At 44.2% G+C, this 15,712-nt stretch overlaps 1 protein-coding gene across 2 annotated transcripts in view; it reads left to right on the top strand.

Moving 5' to 3' along the window:
* Positions 1-10,356: 10,356 nt before the first annotated feature.
* The window catches only part of cep43 (centrosomal protein 43), an 84,771-nt gene continuing 79,415 nt past the window's right edge, over positions 10,357-15,712 (top strand). Inside the window, exon 1 of one of the 2 annotated variants that reach the window (XM_063056530.1) lies at positions 10,357-10,512. In XM_063056530.1, the coding sequence (XP_062912600.1) occupies positions 10,432-10,512 (81 nt within the window). In that variant the 5' untranslated portion in view covers positions 10,357-10,431. The remainder of the gene's footprint in view (positions 10,513-15,712) is intronic. The other variant, XM_063056529.1, reaches the window with a different exon arrangement.

The following is a 15,712-nucleotide window of genomic DNA, read 5'->3' as shown; positions in this document are numbered from 1 at the left end:
TGGCATGGACTAGAAGGGCAGAGATGGCCTGTTTCCGTACTGTAATTGTTATATGGTTATTTTCTTTATTGCAAATTTCTTTCTGATTTTCTACTCTCATAAAGGTTTCCTATTTCACGTTACTGTGTAACTGAGCTGTATATACTGATGCCAAACTCAATTACTACTTGGAGCATTTGTTAACCTTGGCCAGGCAAGTTCTATGTTCTGATTTAGTCTCAGATTGCCATAGTTAGAGAAGGAGGAGGTTTTGGTTGGGTTTCATATTCAGTTGATTATGTATCTCTTCAGATAGATACAGCTACATATGTAGAAGCTGTGCAGCTGGGTGTGGTAAAAGTTGGTTTAATTATCACTAATGCTCATAAGTCATCATCTGTCCCACCGTTCCAATTAACATTTTAAAAACTAGCAAAATTCTGTAAATGCTACAACTGTTCACACAGATTAGAAAAATGCATGTTCATTAAGGAAGAGGGTAGGGGATTGCCACGGGGATCAGCTCTGGGCCTCTAGCAATTCACAATCTATAACATTGACTTGCATGAAGAGACCAAGTGTAATATGTCGCAGTTTGCTGATGATACAAAGCTGGATGGCACTGAGTTGTGAGAAGTGTATGGGCAAGAGCATGGCAAATTTTAATGTAAAGATAAACATGAGATTCTGCAGATGTTGGAAATCCAGAACAACACACACAAAATGTTGGAGGAACCCTGCAGGTCAGACAGCATCTATGGAGAGAAATAGAGTATATGTTTAGGGCTGAGATCCTTTATCAGGACTGAAAGATGGGGGGGGGGAGCGGAGGAAGGAGCATAAGCTGGCAGGTGATGGGTGAGACCAGGTGGGTGGTTGGGGAGGGGTGGAGTGGATGAAATGAACTGGGGGTGATAGGTGGGACAGGTGAAGGGCTAAAGAAGGAATCTGATGAGAGAGGACAGTGGACTGTGGGAGAAAGGGATAGACGAGGGGCATCATAATGATTTCCTGGTGGCAGACCGTTTTAATCTTACTAATTATTCATATTCCGATGTTGGTCCATGGCCTTGTCTACTGACACAATGCGGCCACTCTCAGGTTGGAGGAAGACCACCATCATTTGGGAGTCTGGGACCAGAGGGTACCACCTCGGAATAGAAGAATGTCCCATCAGAAAGAGTAATTTCTTTAGTCAGAGGGTGATGAATCTATAGAATTTATTGCCACAGATGGCTGTGAAGAGCCAAGTCACTGTGTCTATTTAGAGCAGAGCTTAATATGTTCTTGATTAGTAAGGATGCTAGATTTTTTAGGGAGAAGGCTGGAGAATGAGGTTGAGAGGGATAATAAATTAGCAAAGATGGAATGGCAGAGCAGACTCAATGGGCCGACTGCTTTAATTCTTCTATGTTTTATGGTCTTATTTCACTTGGTAGCCTCCAACTTGGTGGCATGAACATCTCTAACTTGTGGTAATTTTCCAACACCCTCCCCTTTCTTTTTCCATTCCCCAATTTCTTACTCCTCTTCATCTCACCTTAAGGGATTGAGATGCAAGGCAAGATTGAATAAGCTAGAACAATTCGTTGAGTGGAAATGGAGAAGAGATCTTAGAGGTTTATGAAATTGTTAGGCATGGAGAGGAAAGATTGTCTTTTTCCCAGGTTCAGGAAATCTAAAAGTTGAATTAATTGTCTCACAGGTACATGTATACTCAGGCACAATAAAAAGCTAAATTGCAGTATCTTATAGCATTCAGAAGAGAAATTGTACACAATTTTATGAGAAAGAATAAGATTAGGACAATGACATTTTAGTGTGAAGAGATCATAGCACTGCTGTATTATGATAATGATTAGGGTTGTGCCAGTTGGTTCAAGAACCAAATAGTTAAAGCTGGTTTTAATTCGGTGGTGTGGGACTTCAGGCTTCTGTGGCTCCTGATGGTAGTTGCATGAAGCAGCTAGAGAGGTAGGTTTAAAGTGAGATCAACAGATTAAACGGGGATTTTTAAATAGAGAAAATGGGCATATGGAAAGAGCTACCAGAGAAGGTAGTTGAGGGAGGTATAATTAAGTATAAAAGACATTTGAACGGGTATATGAATGGGAAAAAGTTTTCAGTGATATCAGCCAAATGGAATCAGCATCGATTATATAGTATGGATACAAGCTTTATGACCTACTAAGTCGATGCTGACCATAATCTCCACTTGTCTAGTCCCAAAATCTTGTCCAGTGTGAACAAGTTAGACTGTTTGTATGCTGTATAATTTTATGAAAACCTTTTGAAATGAAAGCCATTTAATCCTGAACCTAAAGACTGCCAGTTGCCAGAGATGAAGAGTGTTTAATATTTCTGATCATTTAAATTTTAGAAATGAATGATTAAATTTTCTGCAATGAAGTATCAGGTACATTAATCAAAACAAATAATTTTGAAAGGAAGTTAATTTACTGCTTGCATGTTATCACTACATCCAAACACATGAATTCAAGTCAGATCAGGCAACTTATGTTTTTTTTCTTTGCAGCCACTGGACAATCTCTGAATAATTTAGTTCCACCATAGGAATTAAGCAGACTCCAGCAGTGGAGCATTTTGACGAGTACAGTGAATCTGTGTTCCACATTTAAGATGTCACCTGAGTGACATCTTAAACCACTCATTGCCGCAGGTAGAGGTTCCCACCTGCTTTAACACAAATCTGGAAGCTGGAAGTTAATCTCTGATTCATCTGAAGGCATTCATATGAAAACTGAATATGAAATATAAGTGGAGTGTGATGAGAGGCAAAAAAAACCCTCACTTATAATTCCTGTATGGAAGTGATGTTTCACTCCTCAATGAGCTCAGTGCTTTTAATGCACACATTGAAACTCCACCTGTGTGAATCCATAAGAAAAAGGAACAGAATTAGGCCATTTGGGCTATGGAATCTGCTTCGCCATTTCATCGTGGCTGATCCATTTTCCATCTCAGCCTCAGTCCCCTACCTTCTGCCCATATCCCTTCATGTCCTGACTAATCAACAATCTTAAATATATCAAATGACAGCCTTCACAGCCGCCTGTGGCATGAATTCCATAGATTCACCTCTCTGGCTAAAGAAATTCCTCCTCATCTCTGTTCTAAAAGGATCCTCCTCTAATCTGATGCAGTGCCCTCTGGTCTTGATTTCCCCACCATAGGAAACCTCTCCACACCCGCTCCATTGAGGCCTTTCAACATTTTATAGGTTTCAATGAGATTTCCGCCTCTCCCCCCCCCACTCACAATTCTGCATTCTAATGAGCAGAGGCCCAGAACCATCAAACACTCCTCATATGACAAGCCTTTACAATCTTCAATCTCTGTCTCAGAGCATCCTTCAAGAGGGTGAGCCCTTGCAAGGCATCAGGTTCTGATGGTAGACCTGGCAGGGGACCGAAAACCAGTGCCAACTAACTGGAGTATTCAAGGACAGTTATTGTTTTATTTACGGTAACATTCCCTCCCATCCTAACCAATTACACTTATGTGACTAATTAACCTAATGACCTGTTAAATAGGCATCCGTTGGTCTCGTGAGACCATCGATTTGCGCCTTGGAAGGTTTCTAGGATGCAGGCCTGGGCAAGGTTGTATGGAAGACCAGCAGCTGCCCATTCTGCAAGTCTCCCCTCTCCACGCCACCAATGTTGTCCAAGGGAAAGGCACTAGGGCTGATACAGCTTGGTACCAGTGTCGTCGCAGAGCAATGTGTGGTTAAGTGCCTTGCTCAAGGACACAACACGCTGCCTCAGCTGAGGCTCGAACTAGTGACCTTCAGATCACTAGACCAATGCCTTAACCACTTGGCCGCGCGCCAACACCTCTGTGTCTTTGGAATCTGAGTGACATCTTAAACCACTCATTGCTGCAGGTAGAGGTTCCCACCTGCTTTAAAAAGACATCATTTATATCAGTGCCCAAGAAGAGTTGCCTCAACTCACATCTACAGAGATGAACTGCTTTGAGAGATTAGTCATGACTCGAATTAACCCCTGCCTGAGTAAGGACCTGGACCCACTGCAATTTGCCTTTCACTACAACCAGTTCACAGTGGATCCAAATCACTGGTTTTCCAATGGGCTTTGGACTACATGGACAACAGTGATATCTATGTCAGGCTGCTGTTTATTCAACACCATTATCTCAGAACTAATTAATGAGCTTCAAAACCTGGGCCTCTGTACCTCTCTCTGCAAATGCATTCTTGACTTCGGCATCAGGAAGCCAGAGTCAGGACAAATCAGTGATAACGTCTTGGTGACAATCAACACAGGTGCAATTCAAGGATGTGTGCTCAGCCCTCCCTACACTCCTGACTGTGGCTAGGCACAGCTCAAATGGCATCTATAAAATTGCTGATGTCGCCACTTTCATTGGCAGAATTTCAGATGGTGGCATGATCGGCAATTTTATAGATGCTGTTTGAGCTGTGCCTAGCCATAGCAGAGAGTGCAGAGTATGTAGCAAAGTAGATATGCTGGTCGAGTGGTGTCATAACAATAATCTTGCACTCAGCATCAGCAAGACCAAGGAATTAACTGTGGACTTCAGGAAAGGAAGGTGGGAGAACTGACACCACTCCTCATTAAGGGCCAGCAGTGGAAAGGGAGAACAGTTTCAGGTTCCTGGCCATTAAGCTCTCACAGGATCTATAATTGCATATTAATATAATCACGTCAGTGGCTATACTTCATTAGGAGTTTGATAAGATTTGGTATGTCAGCAAAGACTGGCAAATTTCTGCAAATGGAGTGATTCTGACTGTTTACATCACTGTCTGGTGTGGAGGTGCCGATGTAGAGGAATATTAGAGGCTTTAGAGGTTGGTAGACTCAGCCAGCTCCATCATGTGCACCCGCCTCCCCAACATTGAGGACATCTTCAAAAGTTAGTGGCTCAAGAGGTAGCATCTATCATTAAGGACCCCCACTATTTGTAACATGCCTTCTTCTCATTACCACCATCAGGGTTGAAATATAGGAGCCTGATGACCCACAATCAATGTTTTAGGAACAGCTTCCTTCCCTCTATCATCAGATTTCTGAACAGACCATGAACGCTACCTAGCTATTCCTTTTTTGCACTATTTATTTATTTTTGATTGTAACTTATAGTAATTTGTTATGTCTGCACAGTATTGCTGCCACAAAATAACAGATCATGTCTAATGTCAATGAGAATAAACCTGATTTGGATTCTGAATGTCCCAGATCGAATGAATGCTTCTGATGACCAGAATAATCCCTGTGAGAACGGGTGAAATATCAATGGCACAACAAGGATAGGGGATGTGGTTGGAGTAACAGCTTGTGGGGGTGTGAAAGCTTATTGATCTATTTATAACTAATATTTAAAAAAATGGTCCTTTCATAGGAAGTTTTCAAGTTGTGAACATGACCAGATGTATCGATAGTTGGAAGAAAAGTTCAAAATAGCACAGTGAAATGGTAGTTGAGGGAAAGGGCCTGTAAGGAATTTTGTTCATAAAAATATATGTTTTAGAGGAAATTTACATTCCTGTGGGCATTGTAATTCATTTACTACTTTGCACATATATTGGCTTAAATGGGCCTCAGAAAATATAACCTTGTCAGTACAAGGTTAAGACATTTTGTCTGGCACTAATGTATACTTTGGGAATTCAAAATCTTTTCCACTATTGCCAGCTCTTCAAATGGTGGCCCTAGCAGCTGTCCTTCCCCTCTGGTACACAGAGCATCCAACTTGGTCTTTAGGGTTGATATAACCAAGCAAACATTAGAGCTCTCTCTATATGTGAAGAAGGAGAATCATTGGAAGAGCTTTACAATACTGGAAAGGGTGCTATGTTTTATGATGAAACATTGGAGCAGTAAGGTTTGTATTTACTGGAGTCTAGAAGAGAGGGGAAATGATGAAAGCATGCTAAACCCTGCAGTTCTTAACAGAGAAACGATGTGTTTTTTTTCTTGTGGGTGCATCCAGAAGTAGGAATCCTGTGTGTAAAAGAAGCAGGTGGTTTCCAATTTACAACAGATGATGTGCTATTTTTTTTCAAAAGGGTTCCAAGTCTTTAGAACTCTCTACCCAGAATAAATTATTTTTCTCAAATAAAACGAAGGAACCTTGTCTAAACATTAACTGATTCTCTTTCTGCAGATGGTGCCTGACTGCTTAATTTCCCACCATTTTCTTTTTAAACATTCTATATGTATAGGATTGGCAAGTCCCACTATCTGCCATTAATGATGGTACGCCCATTGTTCCTGCCTGCTCCTGTCCCCCTGAACTCATGTTCGCAGACCCCGACTCCATTCTATCCCTTTAGTTCAGTCCCTTCCCAGTTACATCTGTGACACTTCACATGCTCTCGTTTTTCTCAACAACCTTCAATTTCCTGACCCTGACCACCTTACTTTCACCATGGATGTCCAGTCCCTATACAATTCCATCCCCCATCAAGAAGGACTTTCAGCTCTCTGCATCTTTCTAAACAGAATACCCAACCAGTTCCCCTCCACCAACACCCTCCTGTTTGCCAGAACTGGTCCTCACCCTCAACAATTTCTCCTTCCGTCTCTTCCCACTTTCTCTAGACTCAAGGTAATAGGGGCACCCATATAGGCCCCAGCTATGCCTGCCAATTTATTGGCTACATAAAACTGTCCATGTTCCAAGTCTTCCCCGGTAATACTCCACAACTTCTCCGCTACTTTAACGAATGCATTGCTGCTGCTTCATGCACCCATGCTGAACTTGTTAATTTCATCAACTTTGCCTGAAACTTCCATCCTGCCCTTAAATTCATTTGTCACACCTCCTCCCGCACTCTCCGCTTTCCACAGGGATTGCTCCCTCAGTGATTCCCTTATCCATTCATCCTGCAAGCGACCAAAATGCTACACCTACCTATTTACTTCCTCCTTTACCTCTATTCAGGGGCCCCCTTCAGGTGAGGCAACACTTCACTAGCTAATCCGTTGGGGTCGTCTACTGTATCCAGTGCTCCCGATGTGGTCTCCGCTACATTGGTGAAACCCGACGTAAATTGGGGGAACGTATTGTTAAGCAACGCCGCTCCATTCAGTAAGAGCGGAATTTCCCTATGGTCAAACATTTTAATTCCTAGCACCCAATGGCGACTTTAAAAGAGCCTTGTCTCAAGAACCAGTGTAGCAGTAAAGACAACCAACAAAAGTAATGTGGTGAAAGGATCACCTGTGGAGACTGCAACGAGAACTAACTACATCGAACAGATTGGACGTAAGCTCTCAACTCGTTTACAGGAACATTAACTGGCGGTACGGAGACAAGATCCACTGTCACTGATCTCGGAACATGAAGACCAAGAGGGACACCGCTTTAACTGGATGAAGCAGGCGTGAAGATTTTTTTAGAAGCGTGGTTCTCTTCAAATAACTGCGTAAACAAACATATCGAAAGAGACGCCAGCTATGAACCCCTAAGAGCGAAAGACACGCGAGCCAATAGAGTTCAAAGGCCAACTGAAGCCAATCAGGACCGAGGCAAGCGAAGGGCGGGGCGGCGAGGCGATATAAAGGCGACCGCGCCCAGCGTGAACGCAAAACAACTTGCACTGAGGACCTGTGATGAAACATTTGCAAGCTAATTGCCAAACTCGGCGAACACCGCAGCATCAACCGCCTCAGCCGGAGCTACCAATATTCACTACCCTCCGAAACTATTGAATGATTCCCAACTATGATAAAGTGTACTCTTGACTTCATAATCTACCTCATTATGACCTGTTTGTCGATCTGCATTGCACTCTCTCTGTAACTTCGACACTTTGCAGTGTTATTGTTTTACATTGCACTACCTTAATGCACTGCGCAATAAATTGAGTTGTATGTACAGTATATAAGACACTGTACTTTTGTACACTTGATGAAAGTAAACCAATTTAGCAATTTGATATACGTCTATACAATTATAAGTATATACGATTAGGAAGGGAGCAGAGTGTATAGATCTTTTCTCAAGGTAGAAATGTCAAATACTAAAGAGCATAGCTTTAAAGTGGGAGGTGAAAGTTTAAAGATTTTTCAGGCAAGTTTTCCCCTTCCCTGCCCCTCCACACACACAGTACCGGGGGTGTGCTGGAAGCAGACACATCAGCAACATTTAAGAGGCACTTATAAAGGCAATGTGAACAGACATGGAATGGAGATACTGTTGTTACGTACCCCGTAACTGGGTTGCCAAACCAGCAGAAATGGATCACTCAGTTGGAGTCTGGAGTACTAGAACTAAGAAAGTTTTATTAAAGAAACAAGCAACACAGTAATCGAAAGGATAATAAATGCAACAGTTCAGTGATGATAAACACACATGTGCACAGAATTAAGATAACAGCATCAATCAAACTCTATCGTTGTCTAGGGGTAAATGACCAATTTCAAAATGACTCAAAGTTCAGTCCAGTTTGTAGTTCAGTTCGCAGTAATCGTTGCCATGGCGATGGACAAGGTGGGGGGAGAGAGACAGAATAGGAACAACTGATCATTCAGAACGGCTTCACTCACAGACCAGCGGGATGGCTCACAAACAGCTTTTGGGCAGGTCCTTGGTGATGTCACCTGAGGTCACCGACTGTGACCCCTCCTCCAGATGCGGTCGATCCTCTGCAGTGAACCCGGCACCCAGGCAAGGGCGGACACACACCGGGTTCCCGCTGATCGTACCTTTCCACCCTGTGCGTTGTCCGGTTCTTCTCACCACTCGTGAGAGGCGCACCGCTTCCAGGGTCTCGTTACCTCGGGTGGCGTGTGTGTCTGTCTTAGCGAACCTGTCCCTTTTTATCCCCCTGCTGGGGTATCGCCTGTCCATCACTTCAAACAGTTCAGGGCTCAAAGGGGGGAGCCGCTCCAGACAGCTCTTCCTCCCACATCCCTTCATTACACATCTCCAGACGCTGCTCCATTGTTCCTTATCTCTCCTTCCCCTGAGGGCAGGTGGCAGACCAACTGCTGATGCCACTGATGCTAGCCCAGGCCAGCAAACATCTTAATTTTATGTGTATTCTCGTAACACTGTACACAGACTTCCATACCTATGCAAGCACATGGGATGAGTTTAATTTGGCATCATGGTCAGCAAAGACATCGTGGGACAAAGAGCCTGTTCCTTTGCCGAACTGAAGCAACAAGCAATCTGCTAGTGGAACTCAGCAGGTCGACGAGTAGCATCTATGGAAAAAGGAGCTCGTTTTTTTTTCGGGAGAGTCTAGGACCAGAGGACACAGTTCAGAGTAGAAGAATGCCCCTTTCCGCCAGAGATGAGGAAGAATTTATTTCACCAGAGGGCAGAGAATCTGTGGAATTCTTCGCTACAGACAGCTGTGCAGGCTAGGTCAGTGGGTATATTTAAAGCGGGGGTTGATAGGTTCTTGACAAGTAAGGTTGTCAAAAGTTTTGGGGAGAAGGCAAGAGAATGGGGTTGAGAGGGTAATAAATCAGCCATGATGGAATGAAGGAGCAGATTCGACGGGCCGAAGAGCCTAATTACTAATTCTGCTACTGGGTTTTATGGAAATCCGGCATAAGGTTTTCTGAATTTCTTCAGAACCACGGAAACTGAAGAGGTTTATCAGGATGTTACCTGGATTAGAGAATATTACTTGTACGGAGATGTAAAAACTCGGACTGTTTGCTCGAGGGCGTCGGAGGCTAAGGGGTGACATGTATATAAAATTACGGAAGACGTAGATGTAAGGATATTTTCCCCGGAGTCGAAATGTCATTTCTTAGAAGGTATTGCGTTAAGGTTTGTGTGTGTGTGTTTGGTGGGGAAGTAACAGTAAAAGTTTGTTTACTTCGCGTAACGGTCCAAACTTAGATTAACAGTCAATTAACTTGCTGGCAAGCATCTCCACTTCACATCATGGAACCACATCAATGCTAGGTCAGACGCACAAGGTAATGGCACACGGAGAAAAAGACAACTCGGGGGCTTTCCCTCTTCAACTCCACTTGCCTTCTCGAAACCACTATTCTCAACACGAAGCTCCGGCTCGTTACCTATTGACCAGTGAGTGCCCATGGGCTATTAAACAATTTCTGTAAATTCGGCACAGGAACAGAAAATGTCAATAACAGGAGCAGAAAGTACCTGAGAGCGAGTTCTCGGGAGCGCGCCCCTCGTTCCCGCCTCTCGCTCCGCTCTCGCGCGCCCCTCCACGGGGAGACCGTTATCGCTAGCGTTCGATTCGAGCCTTACTTTTCGTCAGATCAATTTCAAAGTTATCGGCTGATGATATTATAATATTTTTAAAAATCACAACCATCAACTATAAGCGTTGGTAAAACTCCCTTTTCGCCAAGGATACTAATTTAACTTACTTCCACTGCTGAGGAAGCGTGCAGTGGTGGCGAAAGAGCGAATGTGGACGGAGCGCTCGTTCCGGTTGTTGTCGATATGTCGGCGGAGGAGGATACGGAGCTGCGGGATCTGTTGGTGCAAACTTTGGAGAACAGTGGGGTATTAAACAAGCTCAAGGTCAGTGTCGCACCGTGACTGCCTGCTGTAGCGCCGGTTTGGAGCAGTGTAGGTGTCAGCGAAGTTTGTGGCCGTAGTGGTTTAGCGTTGAATGTGTGTCCACATAGGACGAGTGAAGGGGGAGGAGAAATACGAGGGAAGGGGAAAGTATGTGCTGGGCTGCTGGAAGGCTGAGGGGGAGATGGGCAGGGGGAAGGGGCGCGGGGGGAGATGGGCAGGGGAAGGGGCGCGGGGGGGGAGATGGGCAGGAGGAAGGGGCGCGGGGGGGGAGATGGGCAGGAGGAAGGGGCGCGGGGGGGGAGATGGGCCGGGGGGGAGATGGGCAGGAGGAAGGGGCGCGGGGGGGAGATGGGCAGGAGGAAGGGGCGCGGGGGGGAGATGGGCAGGAGGAAGGGGCGCGGGGGGGAGGGGTAGGAGGAAGGTGTAGAAACAGGGTAGGGTAACGGGAAGGGCAGAGCAGTAGAAATAGGTTAATGAACATATAGGGATATGTGTAGGTTTCTGAAGGGGAGCAGCGAAGGTCAATGAGTGGTAGAAGGAAGGGAATCAATGGTGAGGGCCTGAGCAGTGGGGGAATCAAGGTGGTGGTTGTGGTGTGAATACGGGAGTGTCTGAGTGGGCAGTGCAGGGGAAGTGAGTGAGCCAGAAAGCCAAAGGAAGGACGTTGGGAGAGGGCCAGAGTAGTATCAGTGCAGGGTAGGGTAGATGGTGAGGAGTTAGGGTAAGGAGGCTGGCAGAATCCCTGTAACAATTCTTCTTTGGTCAACTGAATGTTCATGCTGTGAATGAGGGAAGGATTGCTTATAGAAAATTATACTTATGTAAATTATGCTGCTGCTGCAAATATATATTAAAAAAGTATCAGCATTCACCATAATCACACAATGACACTGAAAGCAGCTTCAAGATTTACATATGTGTGTAGTTTAACAAAGGTAGTTACTGTCATGCATAACACGTTCAATGTCTTTGGATTCCCAGCATCTGCAGAATCTCTTGTGTATATGATTTGTTGTCATGGATTCGGCTGTCTGAAAGTTGTGCCAATTTCTCCAGTGTGATCAACTAGAACAAATGATCTGCTGACACATTCAGACACTTGCAAGCTGTTATTACAGTAAAATAGACTGAAAATATTTGGTCCAAAATGTTGATGGTAAGGCAGGGTTTGTTGGTCCAGATACATGTTTGTAATCAATGATTGATAGATGTAATCCTGATATTTGTACAAAATAAATTGGGTGGGTTAAGGGAGATAGGTGAAAAGTTTAAGGGGAACATGAGGGGAAACTTCTTCACTCTGAGGGGTGGTAGAGTGTGGAGTTAGCTGCATAATGGTGCATGCAAGCTTGATTTCAATGTTTAAGAAAAGTTTGGATAGGTATGTGGATGGCTGGGTTATGGATAGCTATAGCCTGGGTGCAGGTCAATGTCACTAGGCAGTTTAAATGATTCGGCACAGACAAGATGGACCAAATGCAGTGAAGTTTCCAACATCAAAGCCTCTCTCCCAGATGAGCTAAATCTTTTGTACGCTTGATTCGATGTCGCCAACACTGAGCCCCTGAAGAGACCTGCAGATGGTGCGACCAGCAGTTTGGTCATCTCTGAGGCTGAAGTACACGGGTGTTTCCAACGGGTGGACAGTCACAAGGCTGCGGGACTTGACAGCATCTCAGGGCGAATACTCAGGATGTGCACGGCACAACTGCTAGGTGTGTTTACAGATATTTTTAATCTCTCTCTTTCCCAGTGTAGAGTGCCCTCCTGCTTCAAAACATCCACCATTGTCCCTGTACCTAAAAAGAACAAGGTAACATGTCTGAATGACCGGTGTCCTGTTGCACCTCAATAGTAAGCAAATGCTTTGAGAGGCTGTTCAAGGACTGCATCTGCAGCATGCTGCTACCCACACTGGACCCCCTACAATTTGCCTACTGACAAACCGATTGACAGGCGACGCAATAGCCACAGCTCTACACACTGTCCTTAAGCATCCATCTTCTCCAGATGTGTATGTGAGAATGCTGTTCTTGGACTACAGTTCAGCATTCAACACCATAATTCCCTCCAGGTCCGACAAGAAGCCTAGAGACCTCGGCCTTCACCTGCTTTGTGTAGTTGGATCCTGGATTTCCTGTCAGATCGCCAGCAGGTGGTAAGAGTGGGCTCCCTCACCTCTGACATTCAACACAGGTGCCCCTCAGGGCTGTGTACTAAGCCCTCTCCTTTACTCTCTGTATGTCTTACTTCAGTGGTTGGTAAGTTGATGGAGAAGATCCTGAAAGACAGGATTTATGAATATTTAGAGAGGCATAATATGATTAGGAATAGTCAGCATGACTTTGTTAAAGGCGGGTTGTGCCTTACGAGCCTGATTGAATTTTTTTGAGGATATGACTAAACACATTGATGAAGGTAGAACCGTAGATGTAGTGTATATGGATTTTAGCAAGGTATTTGATAAGGTACCCCATGCAAGGCTTATTGAGAAAGTAAGGAGGCATGGGATCCGAGGGGACATTGCTTTGTGGATCCAGAACTGGCTTGCCCACAGAAGGCAAAGAGAAGACAAATAAGTCATATTCTGCATGGAGGCCGGTGACCAGTGGTGTCCCTCAGGGATCTGTTCTGGGACCCTTACTCTTTGTGATTTTTATAAATGACCTGGATGAGGAAGTGGAGGGATGGGTTAGTAAATTTGCTGATGACACAAAGGTTGGGGGTGTTGTGGATAGCGTGGAGGGTTGTCAGAGGTTACAACGGGACATTGATAGGATGCAGAACTGGGCTGAGAAGTGGCAGATGGAGTTCAACCCAGATAAGTGTGAGGTGGTTCATTTTGGTAGGTCAAATATGATGGAAGAATATAGCATTAATGGTAAGACTCTTGGCAGTGTGGAGGATCAGAGGGATCTTGGGATCTGAGTCCCTAGGACACATAAAGCTGCTACGCAGGTTGACTCTGTGTTTAAGAAGGCATATGGTGCATTGGCCTTCATCAACTGTGGGATTGAATTTAAGAGCCGAGAGGTAATGTTGCAGCTATATAGGACCCTGGTCAGACCCCACTTGGAGTACTGTGCTCCATTCTGGTTGCCTCACTATAGGAAGGACATGGAAATCATAGAAAGGGTGCAGAGGAGATTTACAAGGATGTTGCCTAGATTGGGGAGCATGCCTTATGAGAATAGGTTGAGTGAACTCGGCCTTTTCTTGGAGCGACAGAGGATGAGAGGTGACTTGACATAGGTGTACAAGATAATAAGAGGCATTGATCATGTGGATAGTCAGAGGCTTTTCCCCAGGGCTGAAATGACTAGCACGAGAGGGCACAGTTTTAAGGTGCTTGGAAGTGGGTACAGAGATGTCAGGGGTAAGTTTTTTACGCAGCGAGTGGTGAGTGCATGGATTGGGCTGCCGGCGGCGGTGCTCGAGGCAGAAGCGTTAGGGTCTTTTAAGAGACTCCTAGGTGGCTACATGGAGCTTGGAAGAGTAGAGGGCTATGGGTAAAGCCTAGGTAGTTCTAAGGTAGGGACATGTTCGGCATAGCTTTATGGGCCAAAGGGTCTGTATTGTGCTGTAGGTTTTCTGTGTTTCTATGTCCTGACTGTCACCACCCACAGCTCCAATCTGCTAATTAAATTTGCTGATAACACTACACTGATTGGCCTAATCTCAAATAATAATGAGGCAGCCTAGAGAGAGGAAGTCATCACCCTGACACAGTGGTGTTAAGAATACAACTTCTCCCTTCAATGTCGCAAAAACAAAGGAGTTGGTTATGGACTACAGGAGGAATGGAGACAGGCTAACCCCTATAGACATCAATAGATCTGGGGTCGAGAGGGTGAACAGCTTTAAGTTCCTTGGCATAAGCATCACTGAGGATCTCATGTGGTCTGTACATACCGGCTGTGTGGCGAAAAAGGCACAGCAGCCCTTCTTTTAGCTCAGACAGTTAAAAAAGTTTGGTATGGGCCCCCAAATCCCAAGAACTATCTTTAGGGGCATGATTGAGAGCATCCTGACTGGCTGCATCACTGACTGGTATGGGAACTGTACTTCTCTCAATCGCAGGACTCTGCAGAGAGTGGTGCAGACAGCCCAGCGCATCTGTAGATGTGAACTTCCCACTGTTCAGGACAATTACAAAGACAGGTATGTTAAAAGGGCCCGAGGATCATTGGAGACCCGAGTCAACCCCAAGATGTTCTAGCTGCTACCATCCGGGAAATGGTACCACAGCATAAAAGCCAGGGCTTACAGGCTCCAAGACAGCTTCCACCAGGTCATCAGACTGCTTAATTTATGCTGACACCACTGTATCTCTTTATTATATTGACTGTCCTGATATACATGATATTTATTATAAATTACTATAGTTGCATATTTGAATGATGTAATGTAAAAATTTTTACTCATGTATTTGAAGGATGTAAGTAATAAAGTCAATTCAAAGGATCTGTTTCTGTGCTGTGTTTTCTATGACTCCATGACTACCAGTTGTTCACAATTGTCCAATAGGTTTGGATTGTTTTTGTTATTGTTTGAAGATGGATGCCATGGTTACACTTTTCCAGTTACACTTCCTTTGTTGCCTTGCTTTGATAAATCAGCTCTTTGAAGACTTTAGCCTCAATATCTCAGTGATCTTTGGTGTTAGTCATTGCTAGAAATGTATTGCCTCTTATCTGCTTAAGTTAAGGAAACCAGTATTCTCTGATTTAATTACCATACTTTAATTTCCTTCTTCAGATCAAATGTATTCGCTGTAGTGTCCTTGAATAACTTGAACATTAGTGCTTTACAAAATGCATTTTATTAATCTTTATGAAAGAAAAGGAATGTTGAAGCAGTCTATTCTTGAATTCATCTTGCAGTTTCTCAACATTCTGCAGTTTTACTTTTTGTATTATTTGTAGGTAACTAAGTTGTGCGTCTCTTGCTTTTGGTAATTAAAACTAGTAATTTTGGAAGGGAAATTAATCAAGTGATTTGAGGGGGAAAATGTGAACTCTAACTGGAATGCTTGCTAAAAGTATCTAAACTAGTTGATAAAGTTTTCTGATTATGATGTTAGCAGTAATTTAAGCTTATCTCAATGAGCATTTTGATGCTCAGAAGTTTTTGCTCTCTTAACTTCAAGATGGCTTCACCACTCATCATCGGATATGGTTGCATCACACAAGTCCTGCTT

Source organism: Mobula hypostoma, chromosome 8 (genome assembly GCF_963921235.1).
Source record: "Mobula hypostoma chromosome 8, sMobHyp1.1, whole genome shotgun sequence".
In the NCBI taxonomy this organism is placed as follows: domain Eukaryota; kingdom Metazoa; phylum Chordata; class Chondrichthyes; order Myliobatiformes; family Myliobatidae; genus Mobula; species Mobula hypostoma.
This window is presented reverse-complemented; position numbering and strand designations above follow the sequence as displayed.